This window comes from Fundulus heteroclitus, unplaced genomic scaffold (assembly GCF_011125445.2).
Source record: "Fundulus heteroclitus isolate FHET01 unplaced genomic scaffold, MU-UCD_Fhet_4.1 scaffold_157, whole genome shotgun sequence".
NCBI classification, from domain to species: Eukaryota; Metazoa; Chordata; class Actinopteri; order Cyprinodontiformes; family Fundulidae; genus Fundulus; species Fundulus heteroclitus.
The window spans coordinates 251,905-274,943 of NW_023396569.1; the positions used below are offsets into that span (position 1 = coordinate 251,905).

General features: G+C 41.8%; 4 protein-coding genes and 1 long non-coding RNA gene across 6 annotated transcripts in view; 4 read left to right on the forward strand and 1 right to left on the reverse strand.

Annotated features, from left to right (window-relative positions):
- The window catches only part of LOC105928087 (beta-galactosidase-1-like protein 2), a 38,682-nt gene extending 34,212 nt beyond the window's left edge, over positions 1 to 4,470 (forward strand). The window contains exon 20 of the mRNA XM_036129328.1: positions 3,916 to 4,470. The gene's annotated coding sequence lies outside the window, so the exon portion shown is untranslated. The remainder of the gene's footprint in view (positions 1 to 3,915) is intronic.
- On the reverse strand, positions 1,605 to 2,955 carry LOC118558788. The gene is made up of 2 exons (XR_004928464.1): positions 2,666 to 2,955; positions 1,605 to 2,631 (listed from the first exon to the last, which is right to left on the reverse strand). It is a non-coding gene; the product is annotated as an uncharacterized LOC118558788 (long non-coding RNA).
- A 670-nt stretch (positions 4,471 to 5,140) lies between the features above and the next one.
- LOC105928126 (EI24 autophagy associated transmembrane protein) lies at positions 5,141 to 14,071 on the forward strand. Of its 2 annotated transcripts, none has more exons than XM_012865245.3 (11): positions 5,141 to 5,279; positions 6,226 to 6,362; positions 8,447 to 8,592; positions 8,835 to 8,895; positions 9,020 to 9,086; positions 9,174 to 9,298; positions 9,478 to 9,597; positions 9,931 to 10,042; positions 10,138 to 10,249; positions 10,440 to 10,514; positions 12,854 to 14,071. In XM_012865245.3, exons 2-11 carry the CDS (start codon positions 6,321 to 6,323, stop codon positions 13,017 to 13,019), a joined length of 1,026 nt encoding a protein of 341 aa, XP_012720699.1. In that variant the 5' UTR covers positions 5,141 to 5,279; positions 6,226 to 6,320; the 3' UTR covers positions 13,020 to 14,071. The 2 variants fall into 2 exon arrangements, with proteins under 2 accessions (XP_012720699.1, XP_012720700.1); XM_012865246.3 differs by having other exon boundaries at positions 5,147 to 5,288.
- A 3,300-nt stretch (positions 14,072 to 17,371) lies between these two features.
- On the forward strand, positions 17,372 to 22,489 carry LOC118556272 (dolichyl-diphosphooligosaccharide--protein glycosyltransferase subunit STT3A-like). Its single transcript, XM_036129332.1, has 10 exons — positions 17,372 to 17,495; positions 18,164 to 18,284; positions 18,372 to 18,432; positions 18,513 to 18,634; positions 18,946 to 19,091; positions 20,010 to 20,100; positions 20,258 to 20,364; positions 20,447 to 20,611; positions 20,717 to 20,897; positions 22,428 to 22,489. The coding sequence occupies exons 2-10, from the start codon at positions 18,197 to 18,199 to the stop codon at positions 22,487 to 22,489; spliced, it is 1,023 nt and encodes a 340-aa protein (XP_035985225.1). The 5' UTR covers positions 17,372 to 17,495; positions 18,164 to 18,196.
- A 237-nt stretch (positions 22,490 to 22,726) lies between these two features.
- LOC118558790 (etoposide-induced protein 2.4 homolog) overlaps positions 22,727 to 23,039 on the forward strand; it is an 8,513-nt gene continuing 8,200 nt past the window's right edge. Inside the window, exon 1 of the mRNA XM_036129333.1 lies at positions 22,727 to 22,766. Within this exon, the coding sequence (XP_035985226.1) occupies positions 22,727 to 22,766 (40 nt within the window). The remainder of the gene's footprint in view (positions 22,767 to 23,039) is intronic.

Below are 23,039 nucleotides of genomic sequence, written 5' to 3' on the forward strand. Positions count from 1 at the left end.
CTCTATAAATTATAAGAGTTTTCCCAGTAAGCACATTGAGAAGGCTACCCAAAACAACCCAAGATTAGAATTAGAGTTTAACCCTCCAGGAGCTGACTTTATTTTATTTTTTCCCTCTGACATAGTTTTCGTGCTCCCAGGCCAGAACACACAGACCCAGCCTTGCCATAACATTCAGATGTTTACATCATGGTCAGAGTTGTTTATCATATCTATTGTCCTTCTCAGGTTATACTGTCCCTCTGAGGTTCACCTCAGTTCAGCATAACTAATAACATCAGATGATTTTGTAACTGATGACGCGTGTAACGTTGCCTTCTGATAATTTGACACTTTTCAAAATTTCTCATTAGTTGCATTCAAATCCCAAGTAAAAAGAAATAAAATAAATGAATAGAAAACCCTTAGAAAAGCAACCATATGTAGTTTCATACAGGTTTGATCAAAGCCAAAGCACAGTTTTTTTTTTTTTTTTTTTTTTTACATCTATTTAAATCAAAGATCATGTATTTCTAAACTTCTTTCAAATGGACTGGTTTGTGATGAATCACTATTGTTATAAGCAATAAGATCTCAGTGAGTTTGTATTACTTTAGGGCTCAAACAAATGATGGGGTCACTGCCTAATTCTGTAGTGGAGTAAACCCAACAACCTTTTATGTACAGCTCATTGCCTGTTACAATTTTCTAACAAAGCTGAAATATTTTTCGTTTAAACCATTTTAATCTCTCCGTGTATCAATTTAATTCGGCCCTGATATTTAATGTTAAAAAAAAAAACAAACTTTGTTATTGAAGTATCTCTTGTTCCTTCTTTAGTTTTTAGTTAACATAGTTCATGCTTAAAAATGTTATTTGAATTAGGAGCTGCAGTTCTCCCAAAACAAATGAACATCTTTGAAACCATGATTTATAAGTTCACCCAGACGAACGTTTAGTTAAATAGATACATACATACAGTTACATAGAAATGATGACATTCAGTAAAAACAAACAGACGAAGGCCTGTTTTTTTTTCATTATCTTACACAGACAGATCTATGTTTTTAATATTTTTCAAAACATCTATGGCAACGCTGAAAGATGTTTTCAACGTGTTAAGTTCCCGCTTAGTTTAAAAAGTGGAAAGCGTGCGCTGGCTAAGACCCCCCTGTGTTTCGTCCAAACACCGTTTTACGCTTCAGTCCCGCAAGGGTGCAACTCTTTGTCTTGCAGACACCTGGACGCTTATCCATTTTTGAAAGTTATACGCCGCTATTAGCAGTTCGGGACACTTTTATCCATAACAGAAGTGTCTAGTTGGTCCCCCCATGTAAACGCTTCCCCGGTGCAACGTCCTTTTAGTTCCGTTTCCGTTTCCTTTTTCTATTCATTTTATTTAATTTTCGCTTTTCTTTTTCCAACCAGATATAAGTCTGGTGTATTATCTCTACACTAGGGCTGTCAAACTATTAATTTTATTATTTCAATTAATCTTGTATTTTATCTTTTTATTACTCAAAGTATTAAAGCTCATTTGGGATTCTTAATATGCAATTTTGCAATAAATGACACTAGTTAAAATTATGCTTGTACAAAAAAAATATATATATTTTTCTTTTTTCTTTTTCAGTTGTCTCAAAGAAATGTTTAATCCCCTGCCAAATATCAACTATAATAACTTTTTACCACTATTCTGGCCAAATTCTCCCTTCATGCAGATCAACTCCACACAGTACTTTTCCACTGTAAATCTCTCCACTCAGACACTATTCTGAGCCACACATATGCACACACATATACGCAGATTTACACACACAGACCCACTCGCGCGCACACACACTCTCAAGCGCTGTGGGTTCAAACATTCTCTCCTTTCATGCAATGATCCCATTAAACGACACATTACATTGGACAAGATATAACAAAAACAAAAACATATCAGACAGACAGCTTGCGCGAAAAGAGTCTTCTGCGACACTTTGTTTTTTGTTTTTTTTTCTCTACGGGACCTTTAAATACCTCCTTGACTAACCGCTGTGTTTTCAAAAACTCACAAATTGTTTCTGTGGGATCCCCTTTTAAATCTCTTCATTTATTAATAATACCTTCCTAGAATTTTAGCTATTTTTGTTTGTTAAATCACCCCTTAAACCTGCATTGTATTCTTTTACCCATGAAGCTAAAGGTTTTATTTTATCAGGGTCCTGCTGTTCAATGAATTTCCAGTCTTTACTCTGGAGCTGTTTCAACGTTTTCCTTTGTCCCTTTCCCATTTTTATAAATTTGATCCAGTCCTGTAACACATAGGGTGTTCTATAGGCTGGGAGATTTACACCGTGGGGTAACAATAAAATACCTGTTGTGGTAATTCTCACTTCAACTCTTTCGAGTGGAGAATTCTTGCTAGACCTCCACAAAGGCTTGTTACTTACAATCCCACTGTTTTTAAATGAAAAGAAAATACCGAGTGGTATTTAATTTTCCAGTCATACACACAAAACACACAAACACACAATGCAGACGTTAGTTTTGTAGGACTCTGCCGCCCTATACTCGAATTACACGGCCTATTATCAGGATGCCGTTATCCTACTTTGTTTTTTTTCTACACAGACTTTTTGGGCTCTGTTACCCCTTCGATTCACAGACCTTTTGGGCTCTGTTACCCCTTCAATTCACAGACCTTTTGGGCTCTGTTACCCCTTCAATTCACAGACCTTTTGGGCTCTGTTACCCCTTAGTGTACCTATCAGTGCCAAGGATGATAGGGTTTGTTATCACGGACTTTCTCGGACTCCGTTATCCCTTCTATGCGCAATACCTCTCAGGTACTCATTTATACCTTTAAAAAAACACAAATCCACTCACCACTGCTGTCAAACCTCCCTCGGACTTCCCGTCAACAGTCAGAAACCCAGAGGCGAGATGGACTAGGCCCTTGGAAAAGGATCTGAATGCAGTGATCACTGACTTTTCACCTGGTTCACCTCACCCAGAGGAAATCCTCCTGTATGTTGGGATCCGGCTCGAAGGACCAATTAAATGTCAGGTTCAAACACCTAAAACATTCATTAACAACACAAGAAGGAGAGACAACAATGAGATTGATTTTCAAATAAGCTTGCAAGGAGATCGAACGGAGATGCTTAATACAGATGTCCAAATCCGATCTGAAGCAAATCCGTCGCCCCCTCTCTATTTATTAGGAAAGGGAATCCCTGGTTCCATTTTGAATCTAAGGGGTAGGGATAAGCAAAATAACTGTGACCTTCCAGATAAAACCAAGCAGTTCACACAGTGCAGCACTCCAGATGGCTGAATAGAGTTCATAAAAACACTTATCATAGTCACAACATATTTCTCTGCTTTCTGCAGGCCTTCTGCAAATATAATAGAGAAATCTAAAACCTTAAAACTTCTTAGTAGTAAAGAGTAAATATATATGATAAATGAAATGAAAATAGTAAATAACCTAAAATATGTAGACATAGTAATAATAATTCTATCAACCCTCCTCTCATCACTCCTCTTCCATATCTTCTTCCCTCTTGTCTGTTGCCACCAGCCCCCCTCATAACCGATGATCTACTTCATTTTGGCTTGCTGCTATATATGTATTATTATATAAGTGCTTGTGTAACAGAGAGAGACATACTTAAATACGTGCATGTGTATTTTAAAGTGTCGGGCAGTGCATCTGCTCCAAGGGAAGGCCAGTAGTCTTAGACATGTAGGAGAGGCTGACTACTAGCCAAACACAGGAACAGAGAGAGAAGGCTCAGCCTGTGGTGGAAACTGGGTGCACATTCTCAGTAGAATAAGTTGCCACTGATAAACACAGCATCACCTTTAAAACATGTGGGAAACAATTACATTTGTGACAGTGACAAATCACCTCTTTTTAGTCATTAACTGTTACTTTTTGTCTTTTAGAGAGGTGTGGCATTTAGCAGAAATGCTAAGCCATGATCCATGATCCCTGCTGCAAAACATCCCCAGAGCATGATGCTGCCACCACCATGTTTCACTGTGGGGATGGTGTTCCTGTGATGATGGGGTATGTTGGGTTTCTGCCAGACACTTTTTTCCTTGTTAGCCTAAAAGTTCAATTTTTGTCTCATCTGTCCAGAGAACAATCCTCCAGACATTTGGGGAATTGCCCACGTACCTTTTGGCAGACTCAAAACATGCCTTCATATTTTTATTTGTACTTTTTTCTGTCCACTCCTCCATAATGCCCAGCACTATGGAGTGTATGGCTTATTGTGGTCCCGTGGACAGATCCTCCAGTCTCTGCTGGGGAGTTCTGCAGCTCCTTCAGGGTTACCTTTGGGTCTCTGTGCTGCCTTTCTGATTGATGCCGTCCCTGCTCAGTCTTTGAGTTCTGGTGGGTGTCCTTTTGGCAGGTTTGTTGTGGTATCATGTGCTTTCCATTTGAACATAATGGATTAGATGGTCCTCCAGAGGAACATCAAAGATTTTGATATTTTCTTATAAGCCCACCCTGACTTGTACTTACCAACAACTTTTTCCCTGCTTGTTTAGAGAGCTCCTTCTTCATGATGTGATGCCAATTGTCAGTTTAAAATTGTGTTAATCCATTTTTTTATATATAAAAAAAGAATTTTACTTCACTATATCTTAGCTTTCATGCAGATCCATCACACACAATTTGATTCACGCGATTCATGTGAATTATGTGAAGGTGCTTGTGTCCCGGAGAAGCTGCAAGTTTCTTTGTTCAACTAACCAGTCTGGGTCCCTGAGCAGGATGCTCCCTGAGTGCCACACAGTGGAAGCTCAAATGTTATTGGATTGTATGTTGCAAACACAATAAATATTATTATGGCCTATGCTGAATCATTAAAACGTTTAAATAGCAGGTGGGAATGTAACAAAATGGGTAAAAAGCCAATGCGTTGTATACTTTTGCAAGGCTTTAATGTATATGATATTTTTCCTCCAAAATCAATATATTTGACAACAAAGAAAACATAAGCCAGATGAACCGCGGCTCAAGTACATTCGATACGAAGTGATTTAGTTTTAGGTCCAAAATGTAAGCAAGAGGGAACAAAATGGCAACCTGGGGGTACGGAATGATTAAACTGGCGAAGACGCGAGTGGACCAGCGGCCACGTTTGAGGCACGGGGACTACATTTCCCAGGTTTCCGTGCGCATCATGTTTTGGACGGCCCATGCAGACAGGCGGTGTATATCTGGTGTTTGTTGTTGTCACATTAGGAGAGTGAAAGACATCTGTGACGGAGTCAGAACCGTGAACGTGTCGCATGAGGTAAGGAAGGTAATGGCGCTGTGTGTGCTCTGGCTTTGTCTTCGCTCGACTCTGGAGCTGCTGTCTGGATGCTAAACGACATAGTTTGGCTGCTGAGCGTCAACACGGAGCTAACAGGGGGACAAGCTAGCAGCAGCAGCACAGAGACCAGCGACAGGCAAAGATTATGAGTCAGGGGCTTTCTGTTTCCACAAGCAGCTTTAAAGGCGGTTCGGTTCGGCAGGGTCCACTTCTGCCAGCGTGTCCCCAGCAAATCAAGCTAACTACCTGTAGTCAGCCTGCTAATGTGGACTCTCCAACTAGAGCCCTAACTGGATGTGTCGAAAATAGGCGCCTGCTTACAGAGCTCCTTTAGGAACCAGCCAGGCGTCATTGTGGGTTTAGGAAATTCCCGTGGAAGAAGTGCTGGGATGTGTGACTAATAAACAACATCTGAACGGATGAGTCCAGAGCTTTGTTTCCCTGAGTTCCCTCAGCTGAGAGAACAAAGGATCCACTCTGCTCTCCTCCTGCCTTGGGTCCTGACTTGTTTGTTTTATGTTTAGCCTTGACTTCAGGCCTCCCTTCCCACCAGAGAAGCAGCCAGCCAGTCAGCATTTCTGTGACTCTGTGCTGTTTTAGAAACGAGTCTGTCAGATGTTTCCTGTAATCCAGTCACTTTGTTAGGGTTGTTTTTTTGTTTTCCCAGCACCATGTTACATCATTAGTGATTTGTCACAAGATGGCTAGACACCGCATAAACTCTCTCAACACTTTACAAAAATCTGAAGAGCAAACAGGACTTGTTGTGTGAAAAGGTGACATTACTAACCCAGATAAACGTGATAAACAACAAAAAGTTTTTCTAGGATATAAAATGAATCCATTAGTGTTATTGTTGTCATTTGCTGATTTATTGGCTTACATTTTTGGGAGAAGCTTACTCTAGTCTGGTGTATTGTGGCAGGTTGCTACATGAGCCCCACCCTGCCATGAGAGCAGACCACCAGGTTACCAGCCACCCCTCCTTCTGCAGTTGATGGATCTGCAGCTGGTCCAGAGATGACAGACAGCGTCAGGGCCTTCGTCCAGAATGTCGCGACGGTAAGTGCAGTACGGCTGGACGAGTACGGACAGTCATCACAGTGGAGGAGTTCTTTGATGGCTGCTTTAACAGCGATACTTGGTTCTTGCTAGTATAGTCACTTCTGCTTGGAGCTAATCGATAAATAAATGACAGCCAGCCCCTCTTAAACGCTTTACTCCTGACAGGACTGCCAGAACAAGTAGGAGAGTCAGACAAACAGCCTTGTCTACAGTTTGTTTATTAAAGGGGATCTATTATGCAAAATTCACTTTTTGCTTGTTTTTGTACTTACTTTTGGGTCTCTGCTGCTTTTAGAAACTGTCAAAGCGCAAAAAAAAAAAAAAAGTTCATAAGTTAATGTTTTGTTGGTGTCTGGAACTTGGGCTGTTTCAAAAACCTCCTGATTATTGCATCACAATCGGTGGGCGCTGCCCCTCACCTGGCAACCCCAACGGAGCTCCACCCACTTCATCAGCTGGTGTTTACAGCTACATTCATTGTACAATGGCTTTTCGGCATGAACGTGATTTGTCATTTAGCACAAGCTAACGCTAACAATGGGCTACTGATAGCCCTGTGTCCACTGAGAAACCTGCCGTGCAGAAACTGTTGCTGCATCTTTGCTGGTTGTGCAGGAGGCTTCCCTTCTTCTGCTTCTGGGGTCAAAGAGGTACTGTTGTACCGTCATGTATCTGTTTACGGCCATTTTCACTTGTAAAAAGTGCAAGCGTAAACATTGAGTTGGGGGCGTGGCCAGCTGCAGCTTATTTACATAAAAGTGACAGAGGCCTAAAAGAGGCCAGCTGCTGAAAGTAGCTCAAAATAGGGGGAACTGGGGAGGTGAAATCTCATTATCTGAGAAGGATTTTGTGCAAAACCATGTAATGAACATGTTTTGTATAGCCCATAGACCTATTCTAAATGTTTAAATAGAAGCACAATAGATCCACTTTAAAACAGGAAAGCTGGAATTGAGGAACCCAATTAACATTTAGCTGAGGGCCCTCTGCACTCCAGGACTGCCTCTGCATGGATGTACAGTAAACTCTAAATGTACTTTGCTTATGAAAGTTGTTTATTGTAGGCAAATTAATGTAAAACATATTTCTTGTTTCCCTTCTTGGGGTGATAAGTTGAACAATGTGGGATGAGGAAGATTCAGTCCTTATTTGTGCTCTATGAAAGCCAAGGAATGTTCATTCCTCGTCACTCAGAACATGTGAACCCTTTTATGTAATTCATCTTCAAATGACCTGAACCCAGTGAGAAATGTCCCGTTCCATTGGCTAGATTTCAAATGAACATTATTGTTCAATGAAGCAACAAACATTAGTTAAAAGCTTTTAACTGGATAGTATGATGGCTACTGTCTCCATAGGAATATCCAACCGACCCAGCCAAAATGGAAAAATCTGTCTGGTCATTTTGCTTCTTTATTTTGTACTTTTGTTTTTTTGCCAAAACTAGCTGTGCTGCCACAGGACAATTCGTCCCAACGGTTTATCAGTTCATACTCATCTTGGGGACGCATAGTACCACCGAAAACTGATCATAGAAAATAATAATTTTCCATAATCTAGTTATATTCAAACATAGGGGAATATGGTTATGTGAGTCCATTAAATATCGTTTCCCAGCAGGAAATAACTGAGTGAAAAGGAAGAGAACCACAATTAATAGACATGAGATTTGGGCATTTTAGGCCCCTTTATTAACATCTTACCTTTCCAAAATATCAGCAAAAACAATGGTATGCAGTGGTGAGGTCCAGAGGCATGGAATAGTTTATGGGTATGACATTGAAAGCAGTTTTCACTTTGCTGTGACCTTTATCTTTAACCACCATCAGTATTACGACAGACACCAAGATAAGAGTTTCAGGTTTCTTTACTTATTCGCCACCTGTGCGTTATCTGTTGTATTCTCTCACTGCGCCTCACTGTCATTTTTCTATTGATGTTTTTATCTGTATCATTTGGTCAGCAGTTGAGTGTAAAAGTTGAATTCATCTTCCACCGCCACTGAGAAATGCCATTGTTAGGACTTTAAATGGAAGGGACCTGCGCCTTATACCTGTGTTTTTATTTTTTTGGTATGCTAGGGGATCAAGGACTCCATACTGGGGATTGGAACCATCTCCAAGCTGGATGCTCGCATCCAGCAGAAAAGGGAAGAGCAGCGGAGAAGAAGGGCCAGTGGAGCCCTCGCACAGAGACGGGCGCAGAGTGAGGAACGCAAACCGGACAAGTATGGAGTGCTGCTAATGTTCTGACTGAGGCCAGCGTCAGACGTTTTCTCAGATATGTTTGCGTGTTTTACTGCATCACATCAATGTTGAAGGCCACAGGTTCCATCTGTGTGTCTTAGCATGCTATCAGATGTGATCCCTCTCTACTTCTAAACTCTTTTACAAAGGCCCTGCTGTGGGTCACACTGTATCTTTTTAAATGAAAAAAATCCTGTGATTGTTTGTTTGTTTTCTCTTTCAGTGAGCCTAAAGTAGCCAGCAGGATATTTCAATGCTGTGCTTGGAATGGAGGAGTGTTCTGGGTAAGCTGTCTTTCAGCTCGCTTCTTTTCTTCAGGCTCCTCAGTTTAAAACTGTTGTTTGGTTCTGCTCAAGTATTTTTCTCAGCCAAACAAGATCCTTACAGAACTTTACTTTGTCTCTCCAGCTCAGTCTGTTTCTCTTCTACCGGGTCTTTATCCCCCTGCTGCAGACCCTAACAGCAAGAATCATCGGTATGCCTGGCTGCTAGTAACTCTGGAGCTGATTGTCGGGCTTGTTGTGCAGCTACCAGAACGTGATCAAAACTCTTTCTGCTCCAGGTGACCCCTCCCTCCACGGCAGCGTGTGGTCCTGGTTAGAATTCATCCTGACCTCCGTTTTCAGCGCTCTATGGGTTCTCCCCCTCTTCGTCCTTAGCAAGATAGTGAACGCCATCTGGTTCCAGGTCGGGCCCTGTTGCAATGTTAAAACCACGGCACAGTCTGCAGTGTGGTATTAATATAAAACCGATACGGTTATTTATAAAGGTAGATTTATTTATTGGTTTAATTAAAGCAAGGTCAGGTGATCGCAGTGTAGTTGTTCCTGTAGGTCCAGAGGTCAGCCTGTGTTCTTTGTTTGCAGGATATAGCTGACCTAGCCTTTGAAGTGTCTGGCTGCAAAGCTCAGCCGTTCCCCAGTGTCAGTAAGATCATCGCAGACATGCTTTTTAACCTGCTGCTCCAGGCGCTCTTCCTCATTCAGGTAAACGTGTTCACTCAGATGCTTTCTTCATTTTTAGACACCTGATTCCTGTTTATGTCAAGCGACTGACACACCAGTGTGGGCATTCCTCACAGGGGCGAGCCGGGGTGTTTGGGCTCAGCTGTAACACTGTAAATGAGCTAGTAACCTTTGGAAATTACAGATTTTATGGAAAATTATTTTCTAAAAGGTACCAAAAACCTGATTTTATTTTTTTAATTTTAAGAAGTTTGATTTTAAAAAGTAATTATTAAGCAAATTGGCCTGTAATGTAAAACAAATGGCTCTAACATTCATGGCAAACTGCTGCTTTTAATGTCTGTGGTCCATCAGGGTATGATTGTCAGCCTGTTCCCCATTGATGCCATCGGACAGATGGTTAGTCTCCTCCACATGTCTTTGCTCTACTCCCTGTATTGCTTCGAGTATCGCTGGTTCAACCACGGTGAGATTATCCTTCATTTTCCCCTCTTATAATTAATTATGTGGCTTTCAGAGTGGGCTCAAATAAAAAGACCCGTGTTTTTCTCTTTGTGGAAGGCATCGAGATGCACCAACGACTGTCCAATATCGAGAGGAATTGGCCATATTACTTTGGCTTTGGTTTACCCATGGCTCTGCTGACTGCCATGCCCTCCTCTTACATCATCAGGTCAGTGACAAGGTTGATGCATTGATCTTCCTAAATATAGTTAAAGTTTTATATTACGTTTTGAAGCATGTCTCTTATACAGATTTTTTAATATTCAGTATTTACCATTAGGGTGTCTGTGAAGCAAGAAGGTTTTTTTATTCTGGAAAGTGTACCTTAATTCAGTATTTATCTCTTTTATCCTTTGTAGTGGCTGCTTGTTCTCCATCCTCTTTCCTCTGTTCATCATCAGTGCTAATGAGGCAAAAACACCAACAAAGCTATAGTGAGTGTGTCAGCCAATGGCTACTTCAAAAATAGATGAAATTGCGGTGGAAAGTCTTGAGCAAATTCTCATTGATCTGTTTTGCTGCCAAAGAGCCAGACCTCCCCATACAGCGCCTTGTACACATACTCATATCCTTTGAGATGGTTGCATTTTGTTACGTTGCAAAAACAAACTTCTGAGAATCTGATTGGTACTTCAGGAGATGGATAAACACAAAGAACGCAGCTGTGATATGCAGTAAAAATTATGCACCCTGACATAGAATCCAGTTCAACCAGTTGCTTTCAGAAGTCCCCTCATTAGTCTACCTGTGTGTAATTTAATCTTTGTATAAATACATTTGCTCCTTGGAGGTTTGTTAGAGCACATTAGTGAACACACAGCATCACGAAGACCACAGAACACAGCACACAGGCCAGGGAGGAAGCTGGGGAGAGGGTAAAAGTAGCATTAGGATCTAAAGAATCCCAAAGTTTTAGCAACTGAGAAACAACAAAGCGTAAGTAACATTTATTTATATACCAAGGTTTTTCTACGCTTTATTTAGACAGGTTGTTTCATTGAGATCCAGCATCTAATTTACAAGACAGGCATTCACAGGTCAAAAACCACCAAGTGCTTTTCAGTAAAAACAAGTCCTTAAAACTGAAGATTAAAGACATAAGCAAAGATAAAAGCAGCAGACATGTAACAATGTGGCATGAAACTAGTTAAAAGGCCATCTGAATAATGAGTCATCAGCTCCGTCTTAAAAGAATCAACAGAATCAAGACATCCAAAAAATGGAGAGAACACATTCTATTATCTTGGGGCCACAGCTCTGAAGGATTTGTCTGCTCTGGTCTCAAAATGTGTTTCTAGAACCAGTAATGGCCTTAGACTGCAAGAAGAAGTGTTCAGGGGCAATCATTGGGGTTTCAGTCTTATGAGAGTTCAGCTGCAAGTCGTTTTCACAGAGCCACTGTTTAATATTACTAAAGCAGTTTATCAAGAGGGACAACTTTTAAAGGAACAATAAGGAATAATGACATCTAGTGTTTCAAATCAGAACAACACACAAACCCTTCGGAGGGTGTGTCGTGCACGTTGCCAGGTCTAGAGAGATGAGGACGTTGCGCAGCTAAACTCAAGATGACAAGTGAAGCCACAGTAAGTTGCTGTTGAACAAACAGCCTGCCCACAGGGACCCAGAGATTAAGGTGACCAGATCTCTCAGATGTATAAACTGGGGAATCTCCTGCCTGTCTGGTCAGCAGGGGCTGTCAGCGCACCTCCATGGTCGTCCAAAACAGGGACTGTCCCTGAAATTCATGGACGTCTGGTCACCCTAGCGATCATCCAAAATGGGTCAACAGCCTGCGTCTGACCACAGCCTATGCTGCTTCCTCAACGGTCCGTCACTGCTGTGACACGTGGCCAAATACACTTCCCACCAACCCCGCTGAGTTTTGACATACACAGGATAGACGTATATTGTTCTTGTCGGACTGGCAGACATTGCAAATTTTAATTTCTGCTTATTGGTTGGAATAATATAAACTGACTACTAGAGTGAATTGTTTCTCCAGAAAAAACAAAACTGGTACTTATCTGTTGAGGAGAAACCTTGCCAACTTTGCATCTGTTTTAAAATGAATTAGGTATCTCAGACTTTTCAAATGAGTCACCAATATTAATCCTTGCCTTACCCTGCCTTAGGTCGTTTTTCCTTTTTGAAGGATGCTGAGGCTTCTTAGCAAGTTTATTTACAAAGCACTTTTCAGTAATTAGACGATGGATGGTGCTAAATACAGGGTAATCTGGAAGAAAAGGTGTCCTGATTTCGAAGGCCCACCACACTACTCAGTAGAATTGGGGGAAAAAAATGTTTTTATTGATGCTTAAAAATGAATTCTTTAAACATTCAAATTTTCATCAAACTCTGTACAAATTTCCCTCACTCCAACAGTAGTGCTGCAGACACTCAGGCCCTCCTACACCGCGCAACGGCAAAGTATTGAGATTTGAACATCGTGAAACTTCTTATATAATTTTTCTTCAAAAACTATATTCTCTTATTGGACAAGCACATAAAATACTGTGAAGTTTGTGGTTGTAAAATGACAAAATGTAAAAAGTTTACAAACCCTTTGGGAAGACACTGTAATGTTAAAGTTGTGATCTGTAGTTCTTACATTAGCTGCTTTCGCACTCATTGTCATCGTACCCACTTCACTACAATACTACAAGCTCTGGCTCTTTTCAGTTAAAACGTGCAGAAATGAGATGGAGCTGCAAACTTTCCTGTGATGCTGTTGATAAATCTGCCCGTCACTATTGACACGTGTGCTTCTCAGTCACTTCCAGCTGCGCCTCTTCTCTCTGGTCGTGCTGATGAGCAACAAGCTTTTCCACAAGACTGTCCACCTGCAGTCCTCTCTGACGCCGTCTGCCTCATCGGAGAAGCTGTCCTCACCCCACACCTCCCCGAACCGCCACAGACTGCCGCTGCACAGCCAGTGATGGGCCCACATGATATCAAGCTCCATTTGGCTTCAGTTAGTGTGGGAGGAAAAAAGGGATTCTTCCAGAAGGATTGTCCTTAAAGAAGATGATATGCAATGTAAGATGAAGGGTTTATGTAGATAATCTGATCTTCGGCTGTTGGGTTCATTTAAGGTCCACACCAGGCACATTTTGACTCGCGCCTCACTCTAAATACATTATGGAAATGTATACCGCTGTAACTTTAATTTTCTTTGATATTTTCTTTCAGGTTTAGTTGTTTTTTTTGTTTTTTGTTTTTATAATGTGCCATTTGAGTGACACTTCATAACAACTTGCAGCCCAAGACTCCATATAGTTTTAATATTGAGCAAATGTACTATAATTAGACTTTTTACCCTCTTTGAAAGACCTCAGTTGCATTTAGAATGAACAGCAACAGCTTGGTTTTACCTGCAGCGTGTTCTTTAGTATCCGCAGCTTTTATTGCACATGGATGGTGTCCGAGGAGTTTCAGAAACAAACTTGCGAAGCTATAAGAGTGTTTTTGTTGTTTGTTTGTTTTCTTCCTACTTTTTTGCAATCTCTCAGCAGTTCAAGCAGTCCTATGTTGCTGTTGGTCATTGGCTGGTCATAGTGAGACAACACTGCCAAACCACTGCAGGTCTCTTCTTTTTCCCTTCAGCCACAACCATGCAAAGCTCTACAATAAACAGGGAAGTTAAATATTTAAGGCCTTTGTTTTAGAAAATAGGTGATCAACCTCATTTGGCTAAACCTGTGTCCTACCCAGAGAGCTGATGTCATAACTAAACCCCAAAGATTTTTTTTTTTTTTTTTTACTTTACATAATTTCAGTACTTCCTAAGCCTTCCTTCAGACACCCTAGCCCACTCAGTAATCCTTTCTCTTTCACTTATCATGCTCATGGCTGTAGACAGGGGCAATGATTTTGAAAAAGTGTGCAATTCTAAAAAGGAGCATAGTGTTAGTGGTTTTATTGTTTTCCTTTTTTGTAAAAGTAAAGCATCTAATTTCAATAAAATTTGGTCAGTATTCAATGTTCAAAATGTTTCTGGAAATTATTTCAGCTTTTATTTGATTTGAACAGGAAAATAAAATGTGCTATGGCTAATCCGGTCTCAGGGTAGCCTTGGGAGAGTGGTTCTGTTTTGCTGTAATTTATTGTTTAATTGATATGTAATCTACCCTCCAACAAGCAAGCTTCCATCCGCACATTGGTGACATTATATAAGGCAACCGAGTTCTTTTACCTAAATCTACTCGTATTTTATCACTATATATTTTTTTTTTTTTTTATCAACTTAATTTTGAATATGTACTTACACTGCTGAATGTGAGAGAAGTGCATGTATTTCAGGAAACAAAAACACAAGGAAGTGGTATGTGAGGAGGACTAGACCAGACTGGAATTTCCAGAATTATCAAATGATCATTTCAAACCACCTGATTTAGCTTGTGTTTAATTATAAAACCTCGATGAAAATTTCTTCTGCTGCTACTTCTAACAATGATTGTTGGTGGGACAGGCTTCTGAGTCCAGTTAGTCCAGGCACGCTTTCACAGTACAGCCTGTCCCACTGCCATTGTTCCAGTCAACACCAGGATGAAGAAAGAAAATAAATGCCAGCAGTCAGAAATGTTTTTCAGTAAAGCCAAAGTAGTGGAAGTACAACCTACCTGCAGACTTCTGGGCTCAAAGTTAATCAGAATGAAGTTTAATCGGCAAGTAGGTTTGCACTTACAAGGAATTTGACTCGGTGTCGATGGTGCAGACAAAAAATAAAAGTACAATAAAATAAAAAGTGTGTGTATATGTGTATATATATATATATATATATATATATATATATATATATATATATATATATATATATATATATACACTCAGTAAACTGTGCGTTTATGTAAAGCAGAAGCTTGTAAGTCCTGAACGGGGGAGAGAGACAGTGTCCAGTTTCACTGGCGGCTCTTGGCCTTGTTCATAAGGCTGGTAGCAGATGGAAAGGAACTGTTCTTGTGGCGTGAGGTTCTGGTCCTGATGGACCGCAGCCTCCTGCCAGAGGGAAGTGTGTGAAATAGTCTGTGACTGGGGTGCAAGGGATCAGCCACAATCTTCCCTGGTTGCTTTGAAAGCTTACAGAAATCTGTTAAAGATGCTCGAAACCATGGATGGACAGCACAGTAGGTCCCTGCTGAAGGCTCAGGATTCAGCATACAGATCAGGAGACAGACTGGCCTACAACAGGGCTGGAAGTGAGCTGAAAAGAGCATCCAGAAAGCACAGGTACAAGAAGTGCTTCAAAGTACAATTCAGGAGCAACATTCCACTTAACATGTGGAGAAGCATGAGGACCATCACAGATCACAAGCAGAGGCACCAGCAGCTCAGCAACCACCCAGCTCTCCCCAACACCATAAACAGCTTCTTTGCAGGTTTGACTCCCCTAACACCTATGTTAGGATGGGATGCTATCTGTGGACTTCAACTCAGCATTCAACACCGTGCTTCCGAACATGCTGGCTCCAAAGCTCCACAAACTGGAATTGTATGCACTGCTATGCTCCTGGATCAGTGACTTCCTTACAAACAGGCCCCAGGTGGTGAGGACAGGGAAACACATCTACCCAACTGATCCTCAACACTGGCATGCCATAGGGTTGTGTCCTCAGCCCTGCTTTCTTTACCCTCTTCACACGTGACTGCTCTGCTATCCGCCCCACTAACATGGTGTGAAGTTTGCGGATGACGCCACTGTGGTGAGTCTCATATCCAAAAATTATGACACCCACTACAGAAAAGAGGTCCGCAATCTCACACAGTGGTGCTCCAGGAATAGCCTCATCCTGAACACCAGCAGGACCAAGGAGGTCCAGGAAGACTGAATATGATCCTCTCTGCATTCAGGGGGAGGTGGTGGAGGGTGTGGACAGCGTAAAGTTCTGAGGCAATCACATTTCCTCTGACCTCTCCTGGACTGAGAACATCTCCCACCTGGTGAAGAAGGCCCAACAATGGCTTTGCTTTCTCAGGAAACTGAAACAGACTGGGCTTGCTACTCAGCTGCTCATAAACTTGTATAGAGTCTCAAATGAAAGCATCTTGCGTCTCAGCGTGCAGTGTGGTATGGAAGCTGCACTGCACCGGATAGGAAGGATTTAGCACGGGTGGTGTGAACAGCACAGGTGATTATGGGATTCGGTATACAAGATCTAGACAAGGTTTATGCTCCAAGAGTCCAGAAAAGGGCCAGACGTATTGCCACAGATCCCATCCACAGGCAATGCACTGTTTGCTCCACTTCCATTAGTTAAAAGATTCAGGAACATTCAATGAAAAACTAATTGATTTAAAAATAGCTTCTTTCCCAAAGCTGTGAACGCTATCACCCACTGTGCTGAAAATCCAACGAACCACCAGCCCAGTTCGTATCTGTTTACATGTTTACAAACATGTTACTGGTACCACAGGTTCTTAATCAAATAAAGAGTTCTTTACAATGTCTCTCACATGCTAATGTCTATTTGTGTTTGTTTGGACATCCATGCAAACTGCACAGTTCTTTGATTTGAAGATTCAAATGATTGATGACTATTTGCACACTTTTTAACTTCTGGGGGAGAGTTTTTTGTCTGGTACATCCAAGAAATCACACAGTGTTTTACATCGTCCTGTAAATTGATTGCTACATGTCTTTTTGACTTGACCATCAATTAACTTGAAGGTTTACATTTTTATCTAATGACTATTTGCACACTTTTTAACTTCTGCCAGGATGTTTCCCTGATACATGCAACTGCACAGTAATTTACATTGATAGCAGTCACATTTAACATTGTGACTGTTATCTGTCTTTTTGAATCAAACATTCAAATCTTATCAGATGCTAAGGACTATTTGCAGGCACAACTTTAGGTTCTCAACAGGGTGTTGTCGGTGCATTCAATTTGAACAAATCTTGGTTTGTTCCTGCGTGTTATGTGTTAATTCACAGCTGGCCTTTCACCACGATTTAATTTTGGTTACATAATGACATTAAAGACTCTTGATTTTTGAATAAGAAATTGTATTGAAATGACCATGGAGGAATTCCGTTATTTCCATTTATATTTTGATTATAATATGCATAAATAATTGCACATTGTTGCATATTCTAATAAGTGCGAACATGCACTTTTTATCCTCTGTTGTATTTTATTGTGGTTTTTTATTTTGGCCCTTCAGAAACTTCATATTTTAACCAGCAGGGGGGGACACGTTTTTTTAATCAACACTAAGGACACGTCACTACACCGCAGCGGCAAGGTAGTACAACAATTGAATGACAACCAAGGAGCCAATCGCATTTCTTGTATGTAGCTGTCGACTGACAATTAACCAATAAACGTGCACGCATCTGGCAGTGGAGGCGGGACTACGCAGGGGCGAAGGTAGTGTGTGAAAAGTGTAGAGTAGCAGGAACGGCGGAGCGGGTGAGTGACTGTTTTCACTAATTTCATATGAAAATGTTGATTTGTTTAGGAACAAGTAACGATTGTCTGAGGCCTGCAGTTAATGGAACTTTTAAAATAGGTCGAACAAAGAGCCTCGTGACTGGGTTTTAGTAAACAGGAGCTAGCAGGTTAGCCTGTCTAGCTTCTATTCTGCCTCTACATGGATGGAAACCAGCTGCATCGGAGCTCACCGGGAAGATGCTGAAAAGCTTTTTAATTTCTAGCCGTGCCTGCACTTTCTTTCTGGCATGCATGCTGTCTAAACGCAGTGAGCATTTCAGTGTCGTTGTTCAATCCTGCCGCCGTGGAGGCTGGTTAATGTCTGTCATGTTAAGGCTAGCTTTGATGGATGGCTCTGCTGCTTACACACATGGCAGCCTTTCAAACAGAACCCCCCTGGGCTTCAGCTTGAAGCTCTGGACCACATGGGTTTGTGGCAAAGGTGAGAAAGCTGGACGCAGACGTCTGCACGGGGTTGACAGAGTGGCTGCTTCCTAGTTGCTGACGCCATAGTTGGTGCGTGGCCTTAGCTGGTTGGGCTGAACATGGAAGCTCCCAGCAGCGCTTTGACTGACTGCTGACTGAGGCTGATGTTGACGTGGTGTTGTTCTGCAGGATCTAACCTCTGCTTGTCTCGTCCTGATCAGGTAGTACGGTGAGCTGTCCCTAATCTCGCCAAAATGACCAAGCTGGGCTTCCTGCGTTTGTCCTATGAGAAACAGGACACGCTGCTGAAGCTGCTCATTCTGTCCATGGCTGCTGTCCTCTGTGAGTTTTCTGCATCCTTTATCCCAACAGCATTGCTAGAGAACAACATCAGGTTAGGTTACATCTTTTGTTTCATGCTTCCCTCAGCGTTCTCCACCAGGCTTTTTTCCGTCTTGAGGTTTGAAAGTGTCATCCATGAGTTTGATCCGTAAGTGCTCTTTTTGCCGTTGATGGTTCTCTGTGAAGCCTTGTGCTCTTCAGTCGCCTTAATGTTCTTCTCCTTACCAGGTACTTTAACTACCGTACCACCCGCTTCCTGGCGGAAGAAGGATTTTATAAGTTTCACAACTGGTTTGATGACAGAGCTTGGTATCCCCTGGGAAGGATCATCGGTGGCACCATTTATCCAGGTAGAGCTTTTCATGATTCATTTCTCCAGCTTTTGTCTGAGTCCTAGAACCTCTGACCAACTTAGAAGAAAGTGTAAACCAAAGTGTTTTAGTTTATTTTAACTTAAAGGGCATGTTAAGGGTGCCGACGATTGTGCCACTTGAGATTTAGTTAGAAATAATTTTCTTCGCTTGGATTTTAGTTTTCCGTTTAGATTAATTTTGAAGTATTCTTGCACACATTTTACCAGGGGTGCCAATAAATGATACCAGCGCCGTGTGATTTGTTTAAAGTTGGTGAACATTCTTCGCTCTCTCATCTTCTCCTCCAGGACTTATGGTCACGTCTGCCGTCCTGTACCATGTTCTCCACTTTTTCCACATCACCATAGACATCCGGAACGTCTGCGTCTTTCTTGCTCCCCTCTTCTCCTCCTTCACTGCCATAGTCACCTACCACCTCACCAAGGAGCTAAAGGTACAAATAAACCGCATGAACACATTCTCAGTGAAGAATTCAGAAGCTATGTTTTTAGGTAAAAGGCCTTTTTCTCATTCAATGAAATTAGAAACTTTTTACTGGTAGTGTACATCTAGGAAAAAAAATAGAGTATTTTGAAAAAGTTCAATATTTTTTGCCACCGATTTCAGAAAGTGAAACTCTTATATTGTGTAGATTTGTTGCAAATAGTGAAATATTTCAAGCCTGTATTTCGTATAATTTGATGGTTGTGGGTTATCATGAAGACTGCTGACTAGACAGTTCAAAAGACAGTCATGGACATCACCCACAAGGAAGATGAGCCATGAAAAGTCAATGGCAAAGAAGCTGGTTGATCAGAGCGCTGTATCCAAGCACATTCATTGAAAGTTAAGTTGAAGGAAAAGCTGTGGTAGGGAATGGTGCACCAGCAACACTGAAACTGCAGAGCTAATGAGATTATTTAGATAAAGTCGTTCAAAATATTTGGAGGAGCTTCACAAGGAGTGGACGGAGGCTGGCGCTGGCACATCAAGAGCCACTACGCAACGACAAATCTCACACATGGGCTGCAAATGTCGTTTTCCTCATGCTAGGCTATTCCTGAACCAGAGACGGCATCAGCAGCGTTTTACATGGGCTAAGGAGAAATGGTCCTGTTTCTCCTTAGCCCATGTGTAATAAATCTACATAATATACTGTATATTTATTATTTTCTGAAATGAGTAACAAAATGCTGGACTTTTCATGAAATTCACATTTTTGAGATGTACCTGTATTTGGGTGTAAGTAATGCAGCACAACCCTGGTATATTGTAATGACATACGATGTAGACACTGATGGGTTGAGCTGTAAAAGTGCATCATGTTGTGTTTTTTGTTTTGTGCCACTGAACAGCATTCATTTGTGTACAGGATGCAGGTGCTGGGCTGCTGGCGGCCGCCATGATTGCAGTGGTTCCCGGTTACATCTCCCGTTCAGTTGCTGGCTCCTATGATAATGAAGGTACCGGACCTGTTGTGGTTTGTCTGTTAATGACTGGACCGCAGAAAGATTCCAGATCATTCTCTGGTTGTTTGGAAACTTGGATCTGGCTGATGCTGCGTGTCTGATGCAGTTTCACTAAAACAAACCTAAAGTCTTTATCCACTCTCCCTCTTAGGTATCGCCATCTTCTGCATGCTGCTGACCTACTACATGTGGATCAAAGCTGTGAAGACTGGCTCGGTGTATTGGTCCTCCATGTGTGCTCTGGCATACTTCTACATGGTGAGGCCACTCGGGTGTTTGCGTGACATTTGGAATAACTCCAGAGTGAACAGTGATGCATGCGAGGGTTCTGTGTGTTTAGGTGTCCTCATGGGGTGGCTACGTGTTCCTGATCAACCTCATCCCCCTCCACGTGTTGGTGCTGATGCTCACAGGCAGATTCTCTCACCGGATATACGTGGCTTACTGCACCGTGTACTGCCTGGGCACCATCCTCTCCATGCAGATCTCTTTTGTCGGCTTCCAGGTATGTTGCATCGCCAGCAGCCGTTTTGCCTATGAGACGGTAATATTAGATGGCTTGTATCTGACCATCTGCTCCCCTTCTTGTCTGTCGTCCCTTCTTCACCAGCCAGTGCAGTCATCGGAGCACATGGCAGCCTTCGGAGTATTTGGCTTGTGCCAGATTCACGCCTTTGTGGATTATCTGCGCAGCAAGCTCAATGCACAGCAGTTTGAGATCTTGTTCAAGAGTGTCATATCTCTGGTGGGCTTCATCCTGCTGTCTGTGGGCACTGTTCTCATGCTCACAGGTAAGCTTGTCTCTAACGTTCTTCAGTGACAACAGTGGTAGTATTGGAGATGCTCTGAGAAGTTTGCTGTTGCTTGGAATCGGCTAATTTTCAGTCTGACTAAGTCTAACTGATGCCCAGCTGGTCAAAACCTAAAAAAAATTTTTTTTTTTTTTTACCCAACAGTCAATGCAACATAACCACCCCCCCACCCCCCAAGCAAAAGTCTCCCATTGAAAACTCAAATTGGCACCAGCTGGAAGCACCTGTCAAGGTCTTCGGCTACGTTCAGATGCAACCCTAATCTGATCTTTCTGCCCATATGTGACCCAAACCCATCTTTTTCTTGGCAGGGTGAACGGCCCAGTTCTTTTCACCCCCAAAAAATGGGATTTGTGCCACTTCCATATGTGGTACTAATTTGGATACGTATCAGATGTTTTTCACAGCGCCTGCTGTCTGAATGGTCATGTCACATTTTATCCGTCTCTCTCTACACATCCACACACAGCAGCAGCAGTTAGCGCTCCATAGAGGACCATTAATAGCTGTGCTGCTTTCTTCTTACCTTACTTCATCTTGCTTTGATGTGGTCTTAGTATGGTCGGCTCTCATTGCTCAACAGCTTTCTAAAAACAAGGAGAGACACCAGCTGGTATCTGGGTTTTTGTTTTTACAAAACTTTATTTAACAGTTCTAGAAACAATTACTTTCCATTACCTCCGTAAACAGTGTGATGTCTCCTTCTGCTATCTGCGCATTTTGTCACTTTGCGGTCTTGAACCATTCAGACAGCAGTATGACGACGGTCGCATTTAATAGTATGAACAACCACCCCAAAAAAAATCTGATTTCAGCAAAAAAAAAAATCATAATTAAACATCAAGACCTGCAGTGTGAACGGAGCCATAGAGAGGCATTGAAATATTCCTAGAGGTTGAAAAGAAAAGCTAAAATTATATTTACTGAGTTTTAATTTGGTAGAAAAATGATCTTTAAATATCAGTATTTTGACTCATATTAGCATTCATCTAATTAAAGCTGTTTGTCATAAACATTACATTTGGATTATATCAGCACCAGAACGTGAGTTAGTTCAGTCTCTTTTAGCTTCTGTCTTAAAACCTCTGCTCCTTATGTAAATGACTCAGCATGGCAGGAAGGCTAGAAAAGGCAGGTTACAAATTTCTAAAGAGAAATTTAAAACCTCCTAGGTGTGTTTTTTTTTTTTTTTTTTTTCTCCCTAAATCCATCCAAATATTTTCCTACACTCTTATCCCTGCTGGGGGTGTGAGGGGTGCTGTTGCCTATCTCAGCTGTCAATGGGCGAAAAGTGGAGTACACCCTGGACAGGTCGCCAGTCTGTCGCAGGGCATTTTTCCTAAAACGCCCTGCTTAAGAGGCGACTGACATTTGTATTAGCACGTTTCAAGACTTACAAAAGTGTGATATCTGAAATTACTAGAACTGTAATTGGTGCTTCTCCATTAACAAATCCTCCTTTATCTGAGAAAATGTTTAACTTCTAATTGTGTTCTGGTGGCGTGTCAGGTAAAATCTCTCCCTGGACTGGTCGTTTCTACTCGCTCTGCTGGGACCCCCTCCTACGCTAAAAACAACATCCCAATCATCGCTTCCGTCTCGGAGCACCAGCCGAGCAACCTGGTCAGTCGTACTACTTTGACCTCCAGCTGCCTTGTGTTCATGTTCCCAGGCAAGTCGGCGGAAGCAGTGGATGCAGTCAGTACAACATGGTCTCTGTGTTCATCTTCAGCTTAACTTTTCTTTCTTTCTTCCAGTGGCCTGTACTACTTGCTTAACACTTATCTGATGCCAGGATCTTCATCATCATGTATGGAGTCACCAGCATGTATTTCTCTGCTCGTCATGGTACGTCTGTTTTAACATGCTTGTCAGTGTGGTTTCCGGCGGATCAGGGTCGATTCTAAGAGATGCTCTTTACTATTGTTAAGTTTTCAACATTTTTTCCAATCCAGTCATGAAACCATTTACAGACGGGTGTGCTAAGAATCCCGACTCTTGTATTGTCCCCACATGTTACCGGGTTGGGACAATTTTCTTTGAGACAGACACGGCTCAAGTGTATACAGATGATGTATACAGGCAGACAGTATTTTCACTTTTTATTTTTTGAACATATAA